Source organism: Malus domestica, chromosome 07 (genome assembly GCF_042453785.1).
Source record: "Malus domestica chromosome 07, GDT2T_hap1".
NCBI lineage: Eukaryota > Viridiplantae > Streptophyta > Magnoliopsida > Rosales > Rosaceae > Malus > Malus domestica.
This window is the reverse complement of record NC_091667.1, coordinates 34,849,227-34,874,114: the sequence shown is the minus strand read 5'-3', so window position 1 is coordinate 34,874,114 and position 24,888 is coordinate 34,849,227. Positions and strand designations below refer to the sequence as shown.

At 38.1% G+C, this 24,888-nt stretch overlaps 2 protein-coding genes and 1 pseudogene across 2 annotated transcripts; 2 read left to right on the top strand and 1 right to left on the bottom strand.

The window, feature by feature from the left end:
* Nucleotides 1–7,831: 7,831 nt before the first annotated feature.
* On the top strand, nt 7,832–8,529 carry LOC114825921 (hevamine-A-like; annotated as a pseudogene).
* Nucleotides 8,530–16,865: 8,336 nt separating this feature from the next.
* Nucleotides 16,866–17,894, top strand: LOC103439831 (hevamine-A). Its single transcript, XM_008378450.4, has one exon. It carries the CDS (start codon nt 16,897–16,899, stop codon nt 17,797–17,799), a length of 903 nt encoding a protein of 300 aa, XP_008376672.1. The 5' UTR covers nt 16,866–16,896; the 3' UTR covers nt 17,800–17,894.
* A 967-nt stretch (nt 17,895–18,861) lies between these two features.
* LOC103439830 (plastidial pyruvate kinase 2) lies at nt 18,862–23,023 on the bottom strand. Its single transcript, XM_008378449.4, has 12 exons — nt 22,430–23,023; nt 21,694–21,972; nt 21,408–21,573; nt 21,193–21,327; nt 20,968–21,078; nt 20,774–20,862; nt 20,575–20,637; nt 20,292–20,467; nt 20,082–20,184; nt 19,843–19,991; nt 19,507–19,615; nt 18,862–19,231 (listed from the first exon to the last, which is right to left on the bottom strand). Exons 1-12 carry the CDS (start codon nt 22,673–22,675, stop codon nt 19,124–19,126), a joined length of 1,734 nt encoding a protein of 577 aa, XP_008376671.1. The 5' UTR covers nt 22,676–23,023; the 3' UTR covers nt 18,862–19,123.
* Between the last annotated feature and the right edge of the window lie 1,865 nt (nt 23,024–24,888).

Genomic DNA, 24,888 nt, shown 5'->3' with positions numbered 1-24,888 from the left:
CGCTAGATTGCTCCGGTCATTAGTATGGATAAGTATGTAAATGGATAGAGATAGGAAGCAAACACAAGATGTACGTGGTTCACCCAGATTGGCTACGTCCACGGAGTAAATGAGTTCTCATTAATTGTGAAGGGTTTACACATTATATAGGTTCAAGCTCTCCTTTAATGAGTACAAGTGAATGATTTAGTACAAATGACATTAGGAAATATTGTGGAAGAATGATCTCGTAATCACGAAACTTTTAAGTACCGAAGTGTGGTATCGTCTTCACTTGCCTTATCTGTCTCATAGGTAGATGTGGCATCTTCTTTGGAAGTACTCTTCCTCCTTCCAGGGGTGGTATCTTTAACTGGTGGAGATGCACAAGGTAATGTATCAATTTCACTTGACGCTTACTTGTAGATTCAGGCTTGGTCAAGCGCGATACAAACCATGTAGTAGGAGTCCCCCAAGTCGCCGAGCTAGGGGATCTGCTGAAAGAGGTGACAGACAAGGTAAGCAATCAGAGCTCCAAGCAATCAGTCCCAGATCAGAAGTTTGATTTCGAGTTCCGGCTGATTGTTATCCTTCTCCTTATCTTGCAGGTAGCATGAAGGATAAAGAGAAGAAAATGAGAAAATGTGATATGAGATACTTTTGCTTTCAAAGAAGTAACTTTCCACAGGCTTATTCTTGAACTGGGCTAGAGGGTTTTCTTGTTTCCGCCAGAGTATAAGGCCGACTGAAGAATTTGAGGGTCAAAACAAGTCCATCAAATCTAGAGTACGTTCGACCCTGCTGATATGGGATACTTTTGCTGTTGACAAAGTAGTGGATGTATCGGCACGTGTTCTGTTGCGCTTGTCTCCACATGCTTCCTTGTATCCTTCTCACTTGCCCTATTTGTTCCTCAGGCAGATGTGGTATCTTCTCGGGAAGCATAAGATGTTGAAGATGAGTACTCGAGAGCAATGAGGTTCCAAACAGTCAGTTCCGGACTGGAAGCTTGATTCCAAGTGCTGGCTGATTGCTCTCTTTCTCCTTGTCTTACAGGTAAGAACAAGGCCAAAGGAAAAGACAGGGAAAAAGCATGATATGGGATACTCTTGCTTTTAACCCTGATGATATGAGATATTCTTGCTCTAGTGTAGCTTGTTTGCAGAGGTATTCTCGGGGGGAAAGAAAGCTGAGTATTTCAAGAGGCTTCGTTGGGAGCAAGGAAGAAAATATCGGTAATATCGGAAATATCGGTAGTTCGAAAACAAGGAATATCGATGGAAATATCGGGATAATATCGATATCGATAAAAATTACATGGAAACCACGGAAATTGTAAGAAAAACTTGGAAATTTTTATTGAAACTTTGCAGGATGTTTATTTAGTCAATTATCTATTAGTTTATCACAAAAAATTGGAATGAAATGCATTGCATGATGGATTTAACATTATCAAGTTGATTATATAGCGAGCTGACAAACATTGTGAGTGTAGAAAATATGTAGAAATTAATGAAAGAAGTCTAAACACACCATAATCATTTATATATAATGAATTAGTACAATATTTTACACTTTATACATTGCATGGTAAGATACATGAGTGACTTAGTACCACATAGAGTTCCTATGAGGTTCAAAATTTTCACTATCTTCATCATCTCTATGTGTAGAGTGAGTGTATTTTGAAGAGTAGTTAGCAACCATGGCAATGGTTTTCAAGAACCAAAACCCAAAAGTCAATAGGAAACCAAATACTTCGGTATTTTTCGGGATTACCAAACAAATGGGATTTGGAAACCAATCCCATATCGAAAATTTCGGTATTTTTCGAGATGGGATTCCCAAACTTCATGATGGTTTTGGTTTGGGATTTTTTGGTTTGGGTTTGGGACTTTTTCGGTTTGGTTTGGGATTTTCCAGAATTTTTTCCAGCCCTACCATGTAAGTGACCAAATAAAAAATAGAAAAATTAAAAACCACATGCCATTGACTAAGTAATTAATTGACACAATTTAAAATATAATACCACAAAAAATTTGGAATATGTGCAAATTTGTTTCTTGTAAAAAGAATTCAAAACAAAAGCATATATATAAATATTGTAGCATATTATCACAACAACATAAGTGGTATAATGGTTAAGGCGTTAAGGAGTTAAGTGGGAGGGGTTCGAACCCCTGTATGCTCAAAATTGAGACTTTTCAAAATTTTCAGGAATTTTTGGACTAATATCGTGATATTATAGTTAATATCGCGATATTATAGTTAATATCGCGATATTATAGCTAATATCGTGATATTATCGATAATATCGCGATATTTTGACGAAAACTCATTGGATACTCATTAAAATATCGGTAACTCAAAAAAACGAAAATATCGGCGATATTTCGCCGATATTTTGGATATTTTCTTCCATGGTTGGGAGTGCCCTCTCAGATATGAGGAAGGGTTGAGCATTTTTGCAGGTCTGCCTGTCTGTTAAGAGGCTCTCGAAGTTGAGAAAGCGGTGCCTCTTTGGTTTTCGAACAAGCAATCATGTCGGGGATCTGTCTCTCGAGATTCGGAGAACGGTGCCTCTTCGATTTTTGAGAAAGCAATCCTGCTAGGAGTCTAGCTCTCGAGATTCGGAGAGCGGTGTCTCGTCGCTTTTTGAGAAAGTAATCATGTTGGGAGTCTGGCTCTCGAGATTCGGAAGACGGTGCCTCTTCGATCTTGAAGCAAGCAATCTTGTTGGGAGTGTTTTCTCGAATGTGAGTAAAGGTTAGGCCTGTTTGCTAGTCTACCTTGCCACGGAGCACAGAGGTTGACCCACAGGGACTTTCCAATTATCCAGCAATGGTCATGTTCCTTTACCTTTGTGGGTAATAATATGGTAGCTAGACCTTCAAAATTTATGTGTCTAAACTTTGTTAGTGCTGTTTCTTTGCTATTCTTTTACCCTTCTTGGTCATAGCGATGTAATGGGAGCTGCAAGCTTCACGTGTCTAAACTTTGTCAGAGATTTTTGGCAAAGTTATCTGTGGTACCCGTGAGCTGATGTTGCGTGTGGAAAGTGAATGATTGAACAGTAACATTTACGTGCTTTCTACTTCACTAGAAATCTTCGACAAAATGCCCGTAATTTCCGCAAAGTTGAGTGTGCATGTGATAGGTGCTGACAAGGCTGAAAAAGCAAGTGCCTCTTCGATTTCTGAGATCGGCCCTCGTGGTCTCTGAGCAGCCCATCTTTTGAGAAAGCAAGCGCCTCTTCGATTTCTGCGATCGACCTTCGTGGTCTTTGAGCAGCCCAGCTTTTGAGAGAGCAAACGCCTTTTCGATTCTTGAGATCGGCCCTCGTGGTCTCTGAGCAGCCTAACTTTTGAGAAAGCAAACGCTTTTTCGATTTCTGAGCAGGCGCCTCTTCGATTTCTGAAGCTCCATCGAGTGCGGATTTTTATAGAGACTGGTATTAATTCCAAAGCACACTTGAATCTCCACCAGTAGAAGCTTCATTCTTGCATTTCTAAGATCTTGATTTGTCCGACCTCTTTTCTCTTCAACACCTTTAAAAATGTCTGGCCCCTCCGACCGTCGTTTTGACTTGAACCTTGTTGAAAAGGCAGCCACGCCTTCTCCAGACAACATATGGCGCCCATCCTTCTTATCCCCTACTGGTCATCTTACCGTTGGGGATTCCGTGATGAAGAATGATATGACCGCTGCGGTAGTGGCCAGGAACCTTCTCACTCCCAAAGATAACAGACTACTTTCCAAACGGTCTGATGAGTTGGCTGTTAAGGATTCTCTGGCTCTCAGTGTTCAGTGTGCAGGTTCTGTGTCTAATATGGCCCAACGCCTATTTGCTCGAACCCGCCAAGTTAAATCATTGGCGGCTGAAGTGATGAGTCTCAAACAGGAGATTAGAGGGCTCAAGCATGAGAATAAACAGTTGCACCGGCTCGCTCATGACTATGCTACAAACATGAAGAGGAAGCTTGACCAGATGAAGGAATCTGATGGTCAGATTTTACATGATCATCAAAGGTTTGTGGGTTTGTTCCAAAGGCATTTATTGCCTTCGTCTTCTGGGGCTGTACCGCGTAATGAAGCTCCAAATGATCAACCTCTGATGCCTCCTCCTTCTAGGGTGCTGTCCAGTACTGAGGCTCCGAATGATCCCTCTCCAGTGCCTTCTCTTTCTGGGGCTCTGCCGACTGCTGAGACTTCTCCTAAGCAACCTTTGTGAAGGCTCCCTCTTGTTTGTTTATTTGACTCATGTATATGTACATATTTTTAACTTATCGGAGATATCAATAAACAAGCTTTGTTTCATTTCAACGTATTGTGTTAAATACACCAAAGCCTTCTTCACTAAGTTCTTTGAATTTTTCTTTTGTTGAAGCTTGTATGTTGAAGCTTTGTGAGTGGAGCCTGTAGGTTGAGGTAGTGTTCCCTTAATTTCCCGAGTGGGGAAAACTTCTCGATTGAAGACTTGAAAAATCCAAGTCACTGAGTCGGGTCGGCTATATGAATCTTAGAACGCCATTGTGCTCGATCCTGTGTCATGTCCTCCGTTAGATCCAAGTACTCTAAGTCTTTTCTTAGAGTATCTTCCAAAGTTTTCCTAGGTCTTCCTCTACCCCTTCGGCCCTGAACCTCTGTCCCGTAGTCGCATCTTCTAACCGGAACGTCAGTAGGCCTTCTTTGCACATATCCAAACCACCGTAACCGATTTTCTCTCAGTTTTCCTTCAATTTCGGCTACTCCTACTTTACCTCGAATATCCTCATTCCTAATCTTATCCTTTCTCGTGTGCCCACACATCCAACGAAGCATCCTCATCTCCGCTACACCCATTTTATGTACGTGTTGGTGTTTCACTGCCCAACATTCTGTGCCATACAGCATCGCCGGCCTTATTGCCGTCCTATAAAATTTTCCCTTAAGCTTCAGTGGCATACGACGATCACACAACACGCCGGATGCACTCTTCCACTTCATCCATCCAGCTTGTATTCTATGGTTGAGATCTCCATTTAATTCTCCGTTCTTTTGCAAGATAGATCATAGGTAGCGAAAACGGTCGCTCTTTGGTATTTCCTGATCTCCGATCCTCACCCCTAACTCATTTTGGCCTCCATTTGCACTGAACTTGCACTCCATATATTCTGTCTTTGATCGGCTTAGGCGAAGACCTTTAGATTCCAACACTTCTTTCCAAAGGTTAAGCTTCGCATTTACCCCTTCCTGAGTTTCATCTATCAACACTATATCGTCTGCGAAAAGCATACACCAAGGAATATCATCTTGAATATGTCCTGTTAACTCATCCATTACCAACGCAAAAAGGTAAGGACTTAAGGATGAGCCTTGATGTAATCCTACAGTTATGGGGAAGCTTTCGGTTTGTCCTTCATGAGTTCTTACGGCAGTCTTTGCTCCTTCATACATATCCTTTATAGCTTGGATATATGCTACTCATACTCCTTTCTTCTCTAAAATCCTCCAAAGAATGTCTCTTGGGACCCTATCATACGCTTTTTCCAAATCTATAAAGACCATGTGTAAATCCTTTTTCCCATCTCTATATCTTTCCATCAATCTTCGTAAGAGATAGATTGCCTCCATGGTTGAGCGCCCTGGCATGAACCCGAATTGGTTGTCCGAAACCCGTGTCTCTTGCCTCAATCTATGCTCAATGACTCTTTCCCATAGCTTCATTGTATGACTCATTAGCTTAATACCCCTATAGTTCATGCAATTTTGTACGTCGCCCTTATTCTTGTAAATAGGCACCAAGGTGCTCTTTCGCCACTCGTTTGGCATCTTCTTCATTTTCAAAATACTATTGAAAAGGTCAGTGAGTCATGCTATACCTGTCTCTCCCAAGGCTTTCCACACTTCAATCGGTATATCGTCTGGGCCCACTGCTTTTCTATGCTTCATCTTCTTCAAAGCTACAACCACTTCTTCCTTCCTGATTCGACGATAAAAGGAGTAGTTTCTACACTCTTCTGAGTTACTCAACTCCCCTAAAGGAGTACTCCTTTCATGTCCTTCATTGAGAAGATTATGAAAATAACCTCTCCATCTGTCTTTGACCGCGTTCTCTGTAGCAAGAACCTTTCCATCCTCATCCTTGATGCACCTCACTTGGTTTAGGTCCCTTGTCTTCTTTTCCCTTGCTCTAGCTAGTTTATAGATATCCAACTCTCCTTCTTTGGTATCTAGTCGCTTATACATATCGTCATAAGCCGCTAACTTAGCTTCTCTCACAGCTTCCTTCGCCTCTTGCTTCGCTCTTCTATACCTTTCACCATTTTCATCGGTCCTATCCTTGTATAAGGCTTTACAACATTCCTTCTTAGCCTTTACCTTTGTTTGTACCTCCTCATTCCACCACCAAGATTCCTTTTGGTGTGGAGCAAAGCCCTTGGACTCTCCTAATACCTCTTTTGCTACTTTTCGGATACAGCTAGCCATGGAATCCCACATTTGGCTAGCTTCCCCCTCTCTATCCCACACACACTGGGTGATTACTTGCTCTTTGAAAATGACTTGTTTTTCTCCTTTTAGATTCCACCATCTAGTCTTTGGGCACTTCCAAGTCTTGTTCTTTTTTCTCACTCTTTTGATATGTACATCCATCACCAACAAGCGATGTTGATTAGCCAAGCTCTCCCCCGGTATAACTTTGCAATCCTTACAAGTTATACGATCCCCTTTCCTCATTAGAAGAAAATCTATTTGTGTTTTTGACGACCCACTCTTGTAGGTGATCACATGTTCTTCTCTCTTCTTAAAGAATGTGTTGGCTAAGAAGAGATCATATGTCATTGCAAAATCCAAGATAGCTTCCCCATCCTCATTTCTCTCCCCAAAACCATGGCCACCATGAAAACCTCCATAGTTGCATGTCTCTCTACCCACGTGTCCATTTAAATCTCCTTCTATAAATAACTTCTCCGTCTGAGCAATTCCTTGCACCAAGTCTCCAAGTTCTTCCCAAAATTTCTCCTTCGAACTCGTATCCAACCCTACTTGAGGTGCGTACGCACTAATCACATTGATGAGTTCTTGTCCTATTACAATCTTGATTGCCATGATTCTATCTCCTACCCTCTTGACATGTACAACATCTTGTGTCAATGTCTTGTCCACAATGATGCCAACACCGTTTCTCGTTTTATTTGTGCCCGAATACCAAAGCTTAAACCCTGAGTTTTCTAGATCCTTTGCCTTAAGACCAACCCACTTAGTTTCTTGTAGGCACATAATATTTATCCTTCTCCTCACCATAACTTCCACTACTTCCATAGATTTTCCCGTTAAGGTTCCTATATTCCACGTTCCTAAACGCATTCTACTCTCTTGAACTCTACCATTCTGTCCTAGCTTCTTTACCATCCCCCGTCTAATAGGATCAAAGTACTTCTTTTGTGTGTCCTGTGTAAAGTTGATAGGAGCATATGCTCTCAAACAACTTTGAGTGGAGTCGTTCGAAAAGAAGTTTCTATGGCCCCCTTGCTCATTTAACACTGCATCCGGGTGTCGATGGAGATACAGCGACCCTTTCTCACTTATCACTGTGCTCGGGCCACATAGCGCGCCACTTACGGATGACGTCCTAGCTTTAGCGCGATTTCGTTCTGGATTCATTGTCATAAGGATTCGACGTAACTGTGGAGTGCTGGCTGTCGACTACCTGACGCCCTCCCCCTCCTCCTTTATCCGGGCTTGGGACCGGCAATGTAAGATAAACTTACATAGGCGGAGTTACTTTAAAGTTAAACCCATGTTTAAAAAAAAATAAAAAAAAGAACATAACTTCGTCAGTTTCCACGATAACACTAGAAGTCTAGCAAGCATGGGTGGAAACTCCCAAGCCCCATTTCTACTCCTTGTCTTCTTAGCGCAGCTCGTTCGATTCAAACTCTGCGACGCCGGCATCGCCATCTACTGGGCCAAAAAGGGAACAAATGTACCCTGGCCGAAACCTGTGCCGCGGGGAAATACTCGTACGTGAACATAGCCTTCCTCAACAAATTTGGCAGCGGCCAGACCCCCCAAATCAGCAGGCCACTGCACCCGGCATCCAATGGTTGCGCTATCGTCAGCAGTGGCATAACGAGTTGCCAAAACCGAGGAATCAAGGTGTTCCTGTCTCTTGGAGGCGGAATTGGAAACTACTCTCTATCATCAGCTGCTGATGCAAAACATTTCGCTGATTATCTATGGAACAATTTCTTAAGTGGCAAGAAATCAACTTCGCGCCCATGTTTTGGACGGCGTTAATTTTGACATAGAGCACAATTCTACTCAGTAATGCTGACGCTCTTTTGAGCGGCCGGTGGAACCAATGGGCCTCGGTTCCCGCCTGCCAGGTGTTTTTGGGGATACCGGCGGCTCCGGAGGCTGATAAGAGCAGTGGATTTATTCCTGCTGATGCTCTCAATTCATAGGTTCTTCCAACTATTAAGAATTCGCCCCAAGTACGGAGGAGTTATGCTTTGGAGCTGGCAGTGTGACAATGGCTATAGCGCATTCATCAAGGACAGCATCTAATTAAGTTCTCTTCCTGGCTTGCTTATCCACACTATGTTGCTAAACAAGTTTTTTTATTTTTTAAAATGATTATTATTAAGGCGGGAGGAAGGGTTCCAAACTTCTAGGAAATGACAGTTTCGAACCCGAAATGCATGAATGCTAAATAAGTTTTTAATAATGCAACCTGAACGCATAAAATCAACCTCATTGCTGAGACATATTTTTAAAGATGTGGGCCATACCACTTATATTAAAGTGTGTTAGCGATGATATTACTTTTGTATGTTTAAACACTCATGACTTTTATTTTAGTGAACAAGTTACTCATAAGTTACGCATCATTGTTAACATGTTTTTCCTTAACCTACTGGCTAGAGTTAATTACATGCATATGTATTTTTGACAATAAAACATCTTATTGCATGTACTATACTTTGAAACTGGAATAAAATAATTTTACATGTGTGGGCATGGACGGAGGCAGCATATGCGCATCGGGGCAGTTGTTCCCAATCATGAAAAATGCTCCAACTAAAACTATAAATTACTTATATACTTGGAAATGAAGTTTTACTCCAAACACTCAAAATATCCTCTCACGTTCTATACTTTTCCTACTCTCTCACCCTTCCGAACCATGTAATTTTTCTATTAGTTAATCGTTTACAATTTTACCGTTCTAAGCACTAGTTACCCAAAATCATGTTGGACAATAAATTAATAGCATTGTATCAAAATTTCATTTAATTTCATTATTCTTTGCCCCCGCTAAAAAATGTTTTTGACTCCGTCCGTCCATGTGTGTGGGTATGAAATGAAATTATATATAGGTCCAAATAAATTGTCAATGGTATGTATGAAGGCTAGCTAGCTCATGCATACTAATATGTGAATAGACTGATAGAGAAGGCTATCTTTATACTATAACTTGGATCAGGGATCCATCATCCACCACACCTTCAACATTCCAAACACTAGTGGTGAAAAGAGCAAGTTGTTTATTCCTAACCCAGTCACGTACACAGTAGTAGTCTATTACTATTTGATCGCTCTAATTAACCTCTTCAACAAATGGCATAAGATCAACTTATTCAGTTTTGACTGTAAATAGTTCGTGAAATTGACTCAACTCATTATTTTAGTCATCCAATTTAAAAATTGATTTAATAATAAATAAATAAAGCTTTTAAAGGCAACAGCAGCCCAAGAGATGTCATCTCCTCCATCCCATCTGGAATCTCCCACACAGATGGGGATTCTCTCCCCCTCCTTTTTTTCCTCTCCTCCCTCCCTCCCCTCCTTTTCTCTCTCTCTACAAAGGTAAAATCTTGAGCGCTCAAACAAGAAGGTAGGGAAGGGAGAGAAAAGAAAAAAAAGGAGAGACTCCTTGTCCCTTCCACCCTAATCCCAGCCCAGCCACACCCACACACCTTCATCTGCCTACAAGAATAGTGATTATTAGGGGCAATGGATTAGAGGCGGATATAAAGATTTGCCCTTATTAATCTTTACTAGAGGCAGAAATATAGATTTGTCTCTATTAATTGTAATAGAGGCGAAACAATAAGTGCCCCTATTAGTGTTACTACTTTTAGGGGCGAAAAAAAACACATCTACAAAATTTAGTTATTAGTGGCGGATGAATGAGCCTTTAATATATATATATATATATATATATATATATATATATATTTTAACTTAATAATTTACATTAGAAGCATTTATCTCCTTATATTTAACTTTTTTCTTAATTATTAATCAAATAAATAAGATATTTATCAAAACCTTAATTATAGGATAACCAACACGCACATTCCCCATATTTCTCTCTTGATCTTCTTTCACGGCACAAACTCCTCATCTCCATTTTTCATGTTCCTTCATATTCTTCTCATCATCTTCATTTTCTTGTTGATTCTTCATACCTCATTCCATTTTTCTTGCTTCTTCATATTCTTTTTCTCATTTCCATTTTGCTTGTTCCTTCATTTTCTTCTTCTCATCTCCATTTTTCTTGTGTTGGAAATTATATATTATAATATGAAATATTGTAATATATAATTTTAATAATTGTTGAAAAGTGGTAACCAATTTCTTAGAAAGGTTATGTTGTTTAGGTGTATTCCCTTGATAAGTAATGTATACTTACAGGTGAAAAGTTATATCTCCTTAACAAGAAGTACTTGAGTTCTATATAAACTCATGAAACCATTATCATTAAGATATAGAAAATTAGAGTTAATTTTTACTCTTGAGAAATAAGGTTTCCCCACTTTGTTTCTCTCATGCTTCGTGTGTCGAATTCCGAGTCGTGTCTTGAGAGTACGGAATATATAAAGTTCGCTAGAGTCCGAAGATTAAAGTGCTTTGACTTCGGATTATAGATTGTTGAATCCTAGAAGATGGACGCTTATCGAACTACAAGCACAAGAGTAGGGGCGAAATTCTATCTTTAGGATATTGCATTTATGCAAGCCTCAATCTTCAAGTTTGTCAGTTTTTCTAACTTTATCTCTAGTTGTTTATATTAATCTCATATATAATTGATGTTGTGAAATTTCTTTATGATTATTATTATTAAAATTCTTTTGTATTTCTCATATTTTCTAATATTGCTCTAACAATCTAAGGATATAATTTTTTTCTCTTGCAATATTAGAGAGTATGAGTCTGAGTACATAATAGAAGAAGTTAAAATCAATAACATTGAACATAGCCCTAAACGCTAAGTAGAAGAAACTCTGATTTTGGTTTGGAAAATTTATGGAGCTGGATTTTATGTGCATATTGATGTGTATTAGTTTATTTGATGTGTTTGATATATACAATAATGTCTGTATGTTGCCACACTAATGGAAATTGCGTTGTGTATATACTGGAAGATATTTTTCGGTTTTCTTCTGGCAGCTATATGTGTGCTTTCATTGTTTGCATATGTTGTTACAACATAAATGCCTTCTTGCTTGGTTATTCTCACCAAAATGAATCTGTCATTCTTATGAGATTAAAAGAAAATTAATAAATAGATTTTTCTACATTTGACAGTGATAAGGTATTGATGTCTCTGGCCATTTACCACCATGTTAAAATTTGAATTGTCATATGGGGTGATGCCCAGAGTGTTTCTTTCAAAGAACAAAATTAAATTATTTCATGAGTTACTGATAAGTGACCTGGATATCTCCATGAAAAGGTATTCGGTACTTTAACCAATCAGTTTAGTGTGGTTTGTGGTTAGGGGCTGAAATCAGATATGGCTATTCTAAATTTTCTTTGATTATCATGATTGGTTTTGAGATATTTTCAGAGAAAACATGGATATATTGATAATATATGTTGCACTGCAATCATGAATCTTTTGTTTCACATATGCGATTCTCATGATTCAATTGCATCATTCATGAATATCTGGCAAGTATGTTTGGCATTGACTTTTCTATTAGAAAGGAGGTAACGGTTAAGGCTAAATGAAATGGCTTGATTCAAAAATTTGCATTATTTGCAAATCTAAAAGGGCAATTATGTGTACCAGTTCGTGGACTGATGCAATGTTTCTTTCTTGGGACAAAGGAAATCAATATTTGATTGGGCACGAGGATGATTAATCGGGTTTTGTTGAGAAAACCCTTATATTCATAAAGATGTTAGCGAAAGCTCTTGATGAAGAATGACTACCCAAATAAAATGGGGTTGTTCTAAATTTGTATTGAAACAGTTTGGAAAACTCTAGTAGAAGATATGAACCCAACTTCCATGGTATCATAGAATATAAGATGAGTGCAGATTATTCATATTTATTCATGGAAAGAATGGAATACATATGAAGGAAATTGAACAATTACTCAGACATATGTGTGCATATGCAAAATTGGGTTTAGTCTTTAGTCATGGTCAGTCATGATAAGAACCCAGAAAGTGGATAAATTTGGCTTTGAGAAGCAACGAAAATAAAATGATAAACTTAACTCATTTTAGATGAGTTATCTGTCAACGTCAAAAGACGCTTATTTAATTATGGGGTCAAGGTCCAAGACTTATGTTGAATCAAATTAAAAGACACTAAAAGTATGGGGAATATTTTGCAATTTTAAGGGTTGCATGTACGATTCACAAATTACATTGTATAGGCTGAGGCCTATAATCAAAAGAAGATAATATTCCTCTGGGGGTTCTAGATCCTTGACAATTTTGAAATAAAAGCTAAGAAGTGCTTCTCATGGAAAGGCACGATCATTTCCGTCGTAGGGTCATGGATTTGGTTCATTCAAACTGTAACAATTTGGTTACTAGTTATGGAGATGATAGTTCTTTCTCAGACTGTAACCTTTGATAGTTGTTACGGTGCCCTTTGAATAGCATCATTTTGGCTTCGTTATTTGAGTAGCTGCACGTATCTTTGAGATATGAGATTTACATAAGAAGAATGGAAAATGTAATTTGCTAATTGAGTTAGATAATCAAAATGTCATCTCTTGTAATGAGTTATTGTTTAAGGTATGACAAGGTTATAAACCTTCTATAGATACCTTAAATGTGGGGGAAGTCTACTTCCTAGTGTTAGCAAATTATTACATAAGTCCTAACATATGTTTCGAGGACTTAACATTGGAAAACAACTACTCTCGTATGAAATATAATTTCATAAGATGGATTGTGCACACCATTAATGACAGTCAACCTAGTGGTGGATTCAATTATTAAGGGGTGTGATATCCACACACCCATTTTTACTTCTCTCACACCTTTTTTATTTTCGGCCGTCAGATCGAATGAATTGAAGAAGATCAATGGACAGAAATTCACGAGGGGTGTGTGAGACGTAAAAATGGGTGTGTGAATAGCACACCCCATTATTAAATGTTAGACTAGAGAGTAAGTTGATCATCGAGGGGAATGAGGCTAAAACCAACATAACTAATGAATCAGCCGAGCGGAAACCTAACTTAATTGATTGGAGATCCCATGGTCTAAGTTCAACAGGCAAACTGGTTGAGCATGATTCAAAGAAGTTAACACACTATATACCTCATTCCTATGATGGAAGAAGTATGTTGTCTGCAGAAGTTTCAGGGTGTATATTTATACTTAATGACAGTGATATCTTATAAATAAGAGGAATAGAGCAGACTATTCTTAATTAGTGGTCACCTATGTGAGAGTAGAAGTGGGTCGCTTCTATGAGTATGAGATGGCTAAATTCTCTAAAGCTTTCATGAATCCAGGATTTGTTCAGGACCAAAATGAACACAACCGTATGAACCGTAATATATTAGGATTAGTGATGTGTGTTGCTTATTGTCTTGGTTTACTGCTGCGGTGAACAGTTCAAGATTCTATATTCACTGTGTCACCAAGTAAATCCGATAAGTATTCATTAGGGTAGGTTCAAGTCCAAAAGACACCTCTCCCGATGCATCTCTTGTCCGCCTGTACTCTCAAATTCTTCCTAATTTTTCATTCATGTGGGGGATTGTTGGAAATTATATATTATAATATGAAATATTGTAATATATAATTTTAATAATTGAATGAAAAATAATGTTAACCAATTTCTTAGAAAGGTTATGTTGTTTAGGTGTATTCCCTTGATAAGTAATGTATACTTATAGATGAAAAGTTACATCTCCTTAACAAGAAGTACTTGGGTTCTATATAAACTCATGAAACCATTATCATTAAGATATAGAAAATTAAAGTTAATTTTTACTCTTGAGAAATAGGGTTTCCCCACTTTGTTTCTCTCATGCTTCGTGTGTCAAATTTCTAGTCGTGTCTTGAGAATACAGAATATATAAAGTTCGCTAGAGTCCGAAGATTGAACTGCTTTGACTTCGGATTATAGATTGTTGAATCCTGGGAGATGGAAGCCTATTGAACTACAAGCACAAGAGTATGGGCGAAATTATATCTTTAGGACATTGCATTTATGCAAGCCTCAATCTTCAAGTTTGTCAGTTTTTCTAACTTTATCTCTAGTTGTTTATATTAATCTCATATATAATTGATGTTGTGAAATTTCTTTATGATTATTATTATTGAAATTCTTTTGTATTTCTCATATTTTCTAATATTGCTGTAACATCTTGTTCCTTCATATTTTTATCCTCCTTCTTCACTTTTTGTTCTAGATCTAATATTGTTTTCTCTTCATATCTATTTTTTCTTAATTTTCTACCTTTCAATATTCCCTTTGATGAGTCTAATATAGCGAAAGAGAGATTTAAAAAGGTTTGTAGTAGAGAAAAAAAACTAAACTTATTTAGTTTGATTGAAGTTTTTTTTGTTTTTTCCTCTCAAACTGTTGTTTTGTAGGTAAATTTGGAAGTGAAATTTGTTAGGTGTGTTCTTCATACATATTTTTTTTTCATTTTATTTTTGTATAATATAGGTGTGTTATCAAAATTATAAATTACATCATAAACCCCTATTGGCTTAATTTAGGTTTTATTTTTTGTTTGTTTTGGAGGTTTTGTTTTTTTTGATGTTTTGTGAACGGTAGGTACATAATTTGATTGTTTTAATTTGTTCGTTTCTTTTCATGGTTGTGAGTTCTCCATAATTTGATTGTTTTGGTTCTTATTTTTTCTAAAAATAGTTTTACTCTAATTTGCTTTTACCTTCTCTGGTGTATCTACCAGATGGATCATGGAAGACACTTGCTTTTAACTTTTCATCTTTTCGGTGTTTCAGATGCAGAAGATTGATTAGACATATAAATTTTGTTTAGACTACCATTTGTATCTAATAGGCTTAAACTTCTTCTTGATACTTGTACCATTTGTATATAATAAATGAAGTATGAATCATTTTAATATTAATTTTTTTATTGACAGTTTATTTTTTCGTCTAGGGTGGTGGGGGAAAATAAAATAATCGTAAACATACTTGACCCTAAAAAACGTTTTTAATTAATATAATTCCCAAAATGCAATAATAATAAATATAAATGCATTAAATATATAATAAAGTATGGGCTTTAATAATCGCCCATAATACTTTAAACATTCGTACCTAATATTGTTTGCATGTCACTTGCCTACATGACAACAAAACTATTAGGGGCGGAAATAAGTGCTTATTTGCCCTTATTTATTAATAGCAACGCTTTTTTTAAGTGCAATTTCAATATCCGCCACTCCTAACTATTAGGTGCAGAAATCCTCAATTTTTGCCCCTATTTCTAATTAATAGGTGCAAATGTATTGGCTTCTACTTGTTCATAGTTTTGTATTTGTGTATGCATGTATCATGGCAGCTTCATAACAATTCAGATTCCCCTTCAACTAATGAAAAATTAGAAGAATATGTTAGGATGCCAAGTGACATTTTGGCAGTATAGGTTATGTTCTGTATCTGAGTAGTTGAAGGGAATCTGAACTGCTTTGAAGCTGGCATAACAAGCCCTCAACTCATTAATCTGTTAGACTTTGCCATGAAAAATTACAAGCCCTTATATTTTAATCCACCGCCACTGATCGAGTATATTATACTTATGACGTGCGAACTTGTAGTTTGACTGCAATTTTGGTTGAAATTTAAATTTATTCCATATGCTTTATGTAGCCTCTAACTCCAATTTTTTATTCTTTAGGTTACCTCTAACCCCAATTTAATTGGCCAATATATAGATAACATCTACAATAGAAGATATACCAATATGTTCGGCTGAGAGAAAGAATTTGGACAAAATTCAAAATTTATACATTGAGATGCACCAATTTTATTGTTTGGATTCAATAAATATAGAAATTTAGAATTTCTTTGTGGGAAAAAAAACTTAGAATTTAGAACCTCAAATTCTCAAGTTTAAAGGTCATATCCAAAATTCCACCGGTGAGAGTTTAAAATAAAAAATACAAAAAACTCAACTATAAGTGACCATCACTACCACATGTCACCACCATATACCACTATCACGGCTCGCACCCACCACCATCACCATCGCAACCATAATGCATCACTGCCTTCCGCCACCACCCACCATCATCATAGCAGCTATTACCACCATTACTAGCACATCTCCTAATTATAATTTTTCATTTATATATTATTACTCTATACACATATTTAATTTTGTATTTAACTAAACAATAAAATTCACAAATTTTAAAAAATTAAATTTTATCTTTTCAATTTTCATCATCTTAAAATTTCTTAATAACCTTAAATTTATTCTCCAAACACATTAAAATCATCATTAATCTTGCCCTTAAGTCAATGAATCCTCTCGACCGAAAAAAAAGGTCAATGATTCCTTATGTCCAGTAAAGCAAACCGTGTCCTTTTCCACAGTCAACTGTTCAAAGGTATAGTTGGGCACTTTAAACTCCTATAAAAAAACATAACTTCATTAGTTTTCACTATAACACTAGAAGTCTAGCAAGAATGGCTGGAAACTCCCAAGCTTCATTTCTACTCCTTGTCCTCTTAGCACAGCTCGTTCGATTCGAACTCTGCTACGCCGGCGGCATCGCTATCTACTGGGGCCAAAACGGGAACGAAGGTACCCTAGCCGAAACATGTGCCACGGGGAGATACTCGTACGTGAACATAGCCTTCCTCAACAAATTTGGCGGCGGCCAGACCCCCGAAATCAACCTTGCAGGCCACTGCAACCCGGCATCCGGTGGTTGCGCTATCGTCAGCCGTGGCATAACGAGTTGCCACAGCCGAGGAATCAAGGTGTTGCTGTCTATCGGAGGCGGAGCTGGAAACTACTCTCTAGCATCAGCTGCTGATGCAAAAGATGTCGCTGATTATCTATGGAACAATTTCTTGGGCGGCAAGAAATCAACTTCTCGCCCCTTAGGCGACGCTGTTTTGGACGGTGTTGATTTTGACATAGAACTCGGTTCTACTCAGTACTGGGACGTCCTCGCGCGACGCCTCAAGGCGTATAGCAAGCCGAGAAGAAGTGTGTATGTAGCAGGAGCTCCTCAATGTCCGTTTCCTGATAAGTTTCTCGGGCGTGCTCTTAATACAGGGCTTTTCGACTATGTTTGGGTTCAGTTCTATAACAATCCTTCGTGCCAGTACAGCTCTGGTAGCACCGATAACCTTATAAACTCGTGGAAGCGATGGACTACATCGGTCAAGGCAGGGAAGATATTTATGGGGTTGCCGGCCGCTCCTGAGGCAGCCGGAAGTGGGTATATACCGGCTGCTGTGCTGAAATCGAAAATTCTGCCGGTGATAAAGAAGTCGTCGAAGTATGGTGGTGTGATGTTATGGTCCAAGTTTTATGATGATAAAAGTGGATATAGTTCTTCCATCATCAAAAGTGTTTGACTTTTGTAACTCTATGTTTTGGTTTGTCCTTAAAATACTATCTCAATAAATAAATCGGATGTCATTATCCTAATGAATGTGTTTAATTTTGTTTATGAAGTCCGTCCATATCAACAATTTTTGTTTAACTTTTGAAATTTTGTTAAGATTTATTTTTAACGTCATCTGGAATTCGTTTGTAAATTTATTTTATTCATATAATTTAAAAGTTGTCACTTTACTTTTTGAAACTCAGAATTCGTTTCACTTTACCCTTTGTAATTCGATTTTGATCTCATGCCCCCTAGTATTCAAAAGTCATCATTTGCTCTATAAAACTCAGAATTCGCTCAACATCGCCTTAATTATGTTATTTTGTTACCTGTGCTTGATTTGGATACAACAGACTAATCAATTCTTTCTTTTTTTTCATCTCTGTAACTCAAGCACAACAACCCAAAAAAAATTCAAATTCTTAATTTCTTCTTTTAAACTTAATATTATTAAATATTTATGCATAGTGAAGATTTATAATCAAATTCAATGACACGTGTGGCATAATCTTATTGGGTGGTGGGTTTCACATAAGTGCTGGAGCAACTTTTGAGTTTCAAGGGAAAGAGTATCACAAGTTAAAATAGAACCAATTTTAAGTTTCAAAGAGTAAAATGAGAACTTTTGAGTTTCAGGAAAAAAAAAAGAATTCACAAGTTAAAATGAAACAAATTTTGATTTTTAAAAAGTAAAGTGGTGATTTTTGAGTTACGGGACAAGTAAGATTAAAATTGATTTTAAAAAACGTAGCTATAAATAACTTTTTTAATAAACAAAAAATCTGCCTCATTCCATCAATGCCCCTTCAAGTTCAAACCATCCGTAAATTCACATCATCGGTAGAACAACTTTCAAGCACGAAACTCCCTCAATCTTAGTCCCACACTCGTGCAGCCGACGTAAAATCCACCCTAGCCAGTGGTTAACGGCTATGCAACAAACGGTAAGCAGCGGATATCAAAAGGTGACGATCTGTTTCCTCAATCAAACTATTAAAAGACATTACAGTTTGAGTAATAAGTTAAGACATTTCATTCCAACTGCCAAATTTATAACTCAACAACTTCTTCTTGTTCTAAAACATACACCAAAATTATTTAAGGAAAAATTGTAAAACAAAAAATAAGCATATAGGATCACAAAAGAGTGCAATACAAGAAAAAACAACCAAAGCAAGAAACTACCACAACAATTCCGCTGGAACTACAAGAGATACGCTATCGTTGGAAATTATCGTAGTGTAGACGAAGAAATCTATGTTACGAGGGAGACATTTCCATCTCAGTTGCACCTAAATTTTGCGCACTTGAATGTTGTGAGTGGATTGGAGCCGCCAAATGGGTTGCCTGCCACTTTGAACGAGTGCGACCTCTTCTCCTGCCTTTACCAATCCTTGCTTCTGTAAACAAAGCACCGGAAAATGCATCATCAGTGTTGGCATGGTTGAATAGCATATAGCTATGTTAGTCCAAATCAGAACCAAAAGTGTCGTATGAAAAAGTTAAAATAAACGAAAATATTGATACTGTCAAGATTGATTCAAGGATGAGCCTTTAAGGGAAATGAAACCCGATATAAAAATGGCCGATTGGATAATTCCCGTATGTGACCAAATACAAATTTAAATTACTCTTATGTTGCCGTAAATTTAGGAAATATGCAGCATAACGTCACCTTCAGCACAGTCAAGGCATTGTTAAAGCTTGTTTCAGAATCTTCTGTGAACTCCATGTATATGGGACATACGCCTTGATACAAAGCCAACCTCCGTTGTATGCTCTTACTACATGGCCATCAAAGTACTTGATCAGTCAAAAAATCAAATTCACTTTCCTAATGAATAGAACTTGCACAGCATATTTTAACTGATACAGTTACAACTTTAACAAAATTCTTGCCGTGCACCCGCCCGGAGGAGGGGGATGACAAATCTATCAAGGAGAATCAAAACAAAATTCTAGTAACACTATCACAAATAATGCCTCTGTGACAGTTAACATGAAAACTCACTCATTCGTAAAGGCAAATATGGTCCCGGTAGGTCGGTAATGGCTCAATAGAATAGCCATGAAACCAGATCTGGTAAAGACAACGATTGAGGTACCAAGAGTATTGGACATCATGGTTGCATGGTAAGCAAACATCTCACTCATATGGTTCTGCAGGAAAAACGACTTCAGAGTCGGTTGAAACTGAATGAATAAGATGCTGCCTATTGAAACTGAATGAATAAGTATATGTTCCCTAACCTTGAAAGCTTTACCAAGATTGGCAGGCACTGCGCCACCCAAGATAGTCGCCTCAGTCCGAAGTGCGACAGTGTGCATAACTTTCACTGCCTTCAAAGGAAACCTACATGGATATGAAATCTCTTTATTACATTATGCTACGGTCTAAATGTTAGTATATAGTCCAAAACTGGTTCCGACAGTATAATTCCAATAGCCACAACAACTTACTTTCCATGAGCAGTCTCTCCAGAAAGCATAATTCCATCAGAACCCTCTCTAACAGCAATGGCAATGTCGGATACCTCAGCTCTGGTTGGTGTTGGATGAACAATCATGCTTTCCAGCATATTTGTTGCCACAATAACAGCCTTTCCCATGCTACGGCATATCCTAATTATCTCTTCCTACATTTTGAAATAAAAGAGAGAATTCAGAATGTACTAAATGAACTCAACTTAATGTAACAATCTTGTTAAGTGGATTCAATTGCAATGTGTTTATCGTTAAGTACCTGCAAAAGCGGAACTTCCTCAACAGGGAGCTCTGCACCAAGATCTCCTCTTGCAACCATTGCCTAAAATCAGATAATTGCATGTCAGTATTATCTTCAAAATGTGTTATTCACATATTAAGATGCAAATATCCAGGAGAAAGAGCATGTAAATCATTTATTAAGCATCACGTTTCCACTCATTGATTCGAGAAATTACCCCATCGGATGCTGTGATAATCGAATGCAAATTTGGGATAGAGTCTGCACTTTCTATTTTAACAATAACGTGTATATCTGCATTATTACCTGCAATATAAAATAGGTTAAGATACATTTATTCAAAAGCATTACACAAAATGTAGTATTCAAATGTATTTTCTGAATATATGATAAAAGTATTTGGAAAGTTACTTTGCAGATAATTCTTCAATTCATGAACAACTTGCGCATCTTTGACAAATGAAACAGCGTAGAAGTCAACTTTATTGTCCACTCCAAATTTAATATCTTCCCAATCTTTCTCTGCAATAAATAAGTTTAGACAACTATATTATTAGGAAAACAGATCATAAAGAAATAAAAGAAAACATCTTTAATGGATTGTAAAGGATTGAATCGACAATCTAGGAGTCCAACCAGTGATAGAAGGCAATGTTGCACTTTTCCCTCGCACATTCAAATGTCGCCTAGACTTAAGCTCTCCTCCATCAACAACTTCACATTTCACTGATTCTTCTGTCTTGGACTTCACCAGAAATGACATCATACCACCTGCAGCACAAATCAAGATTCAGAGTGCATATAAACATAATTTCAATTTTTAACCAAAAGAAAAGTAAAATTCAGCATACCATCAACCAAAAGCATGTCTCCCGGTGCTACATCGTTAACAAAATCATCATAGTTCACGCTAACACAATCTGCTGTGCCAACCCCTCTTTTGATTGTAAAGGTAAATTCCTGCCCACTTTCTAAATTGATTGGCTGTGGCAGGTCACCGCTCCTAACCTCAGGACCCTGATACAGAACAACATTCATCAATGGAATGCTTAGATGTTCTCCGAATAGTAAAAGATAAGCAATTCAAACTGATGACTTGATATTGAAGGAAACAAGAAACAATAGGGGGAGCCTTGCCTTGGTATCAAGCATGATCGCAATGGCATTGTCTTCATGTTGTTCATTATATTCTTTAACCAAGTCGATAACTTTTTGATGAGACGCGTGATCTCCATGCGACATATTCATACGAGCAACATTCATTCCGGCCTCTGCCAACTTCCAGATCATTTCGCGCGTGTTGGTGGAAGGACCAATTGTGCAAACAATCTTTGTCTTACGTTTGACCACAGGCCTTGACCACATACCCACTGCTGTGTCGTCAAGTTGCTGAATTGCCCTCAGCTGATCCTCTATCTGATCAGCAACACAAACTAAACAAACTGAGCATGCATTCTAAAGCACACGAACTTTAAACGAAATCTCTCAAGTCATTCTAATAAAAGCGCTTATGAGCAGAAGTGCTTTCTATAAAAGCAATTCCAAGGAGGTCCTTCCTCGGCCACCAAAAGCAACATCTCTACAGTCTAAGAAGCTAAACATCTAGTAATCAGTCTAATTACTATCAATTCAACATCGAAAAAACAAAAGAAATTCACTTTTGGTCATGATTTCCTACAATTTCTGGGCAACGAAACAGATTATACTTTTTTTTAAATTAAAGTATCAAACTTGCCATCCAAGCGAGTCGAACCTGAGACCTCGGAGTTACTATATAAGGAGGAATACCACTAGACCGCATTGTTAACGGCAGCAACCAAACACATCACGCTCCCAAAAAAAAAAAAAAGGAAGATTGAACAGTAGCACGAACCTTGGGCGAGTCTTCGGGCGAGACGGGAACGACCTCCGTCTGAAGGGGAAGCTTGGCGGTGATCTCAGACCTCCTATTCCCAAACACTCTCCACCTCCATCCCTTCTGCTTCTCCTCAAAAGCCATAACTTTGTACGCAAAGCTCGTCGGCGGCTTCAGCTTGTCGGCGGCGCGGCCGCGTGCAGATCCAGAGCTGGGAGAGAGGATCGAGCTATGAATCGCCCGCATAGCCACCACGTGCGCCATTTTGTTTGGAAGGAAAGAGAGAGAGAGAGGAAGAGGGAGGGAGATTCGGGTTTTTGGAAGGGGAATGCGGAGGTTCTGAGGGAGAGGAGGAAGGTGAGGGGGAAGTGTGTGGCGGAGGGATTTAAAAGAACGTATGTATGTAGGTAGGGAGTGGTTAAATCGTGTTGAAGTCGCCGCTGAATTTGGCGGAGGTTTTGAGGCGACAGATGGATAAAGAGTGTTTAGGAGGGACGGGAGGGCTTTGGTTGTATCGAACAAAAGTAAAATGTTGTTCAACTTCTTACGTTCAAAGCTGAGCTTGTCTCGAAAGGGGCACGGGTGGGTCACGTCACGAGACGGTTTTGGGCCTGTTTCGGACCAACACTTCTGCCTACGCATATGCTGGGCATATTTCACACGCGGGCTGCTGGGTGGTTTGCCAGGACACCTAACTTGCATAACTGGTTTACCGTTATCGTGATATTCCAGCACTATTTTAAAAATTTCCGTCTAATGCCGTTTAGGTATTGTTTAAACGCTAGACGGCTGGTCACTGCCCCGATTAATACCTAAACGTTTGAAAATTAAGAAATGGCGCCTAGACTTGCTGAGACGCCCGCCTAGCAAGGACGGAGCTGCCATGGGCCTAGGGGGTGGATCCCCCCACTAAGATTTTTCTGACGCTGGCATGCTGCTCAAATTGAGCTGGGTTTGCAGCAGCAGAGCCCTCACTGAACTGATCTGGTTCTGCTCTCCGACCTGGTTCTGCAGAAGCAGAGCTGGGTCTTATATTTTTTTTTTAAAAATCCAGGCCAAAACGACGTCGTTTTGGTCCTGGTACAAAAAAAAAATAAACGAAACGGCGTCGTTTCGTATATGTTAACAAAAAAAAAGTATGTTAAAAGGGGGACCGCTTGTCTCCACAGTCCACCCCCATTCCCTGATTCCCATCTCTCCGTTTCCTTTTTATTTCCCTTGCCAATCAGAGAGCAGCGTGGTGCTGCTCTCTTTCCCCAAATTCCCAACATCTTGAAACGGAACGGAACAAGAGCAAGGTGATGTTCCCAGCCACGCCAATAGCCAGCCACTCCAGCCAGCTACTCTCTAGCCGACATATATATATTTAGGGTAAAATTTTTAATTCCTAAATCTATAATCCATAACCATAATTAATTATTTAAGACGAATTTTTGTTTAATTGGTATAGAAATATAGAATCATATGGTAATTGGTTATTGATTATTGATATGAATTCTATGATTATTGATGAATGAAATTATGAAATTACGAATTCTATGAATATGGGTATACATTTATTCATATGATTAGTTGAATTAAATGTTTATTTGTTGAAGAATTTGTATGCTTATTGGTATTGCCATATTGGTTAATTGAATTGTTGCCTAGGTTGGATATGGATTAGTTATTAGGCATATTAGCACAGTATACTCTAGGACTAAGAGTCTAAGAATTTTATTGAGATTTTTATTCTATAAATTCTACAAATTACGTATGAACCTTATATGTTATTGGTATCAATATGATTGACTTTGCAGACTAAAACATCATGGAGAGGTTTTTCAAAAAAATATCAGTGCCGCCATCCCCAGTTATTGAGAAAAATGATGATACTCGGGGACAAGATAGTACAGAATTTATTTTATCAAATCTTCCATCAGATCCTGGTAAGCGAATTCGAATTTTGGATTACAATCCTAATATTCGAGATCAAGTACGAAGAGCGTATGTGCTAGCTGGTCCTCAACAACCTAAAACCCATAATTTTCCTTACAAGAAATATGGAGACACGCAAAGACGATTCAACCCTGCTTGGTTTGATGATTTTCCTACTTGGTTGGAATATAGTGTAGAAAAAGATGCTGCCTTTTGTCTGTGTTGCTACCTTTTTAAACCAAACATTGGAGAACAAACAGGTGGTGATTTCTTTGTTGGAGAAGGATTTTCTAACTGGAAGAAGAAAGAAAGACTTCTAACTCATATTGGAGGCGTCAATAGTGCACATAATCAAGCATGGAGTAATTTTGAAGCTTTAAGGAGTCAAAAGCAACATATCCAATCTTTTTTCTCTAAAACTCATGATGAAGCTCGAATTCAATATAGAGCTCGGTTGAATGCATCAATTGATTGTTGTCGATTTCTTTTGAGACAAGGGCTTGCATTTCGTGGTAATGATGAATCTGAACATTCAAGCAACCATGGAAACTTTCTTGAGC

What these genes read in the sequence shown, in the direction of transcription:
- LOC103439831 (XM_008378450.4), top strand. Translation starts at nt 16,897, where the DNA reads ATGGCTGGAAACTCCCAAGCTTCATTTCTACTCCTTGTCCTCTTAGCA.
- LOC103439830 (XM_008378449.4), bottom strand. Translation starts at nt 22,675, where the DNA reads ATGGCGCACGTGGTGGCTATGCGGGCGATTCATAGCTCGATCCTCTCT. An exon ending in AACATTGCCTTCTATCACTG is followed by an intron (nt 21,079 to 21,192) that starts GTTGGACTCCTA and finishes TATTTATTGCAG; the next exon opens with AGAAAGATTGGGAAGATATT. An exon ending in ATATTTGCCTTTACGAATGA is followed by an intron (nt 19,616 to 19,842) that starts GTGAGTTTTCAT and finishes ATGGCCATGTAG; the next exon opens with TAAGAGCATACAACGGAGGT.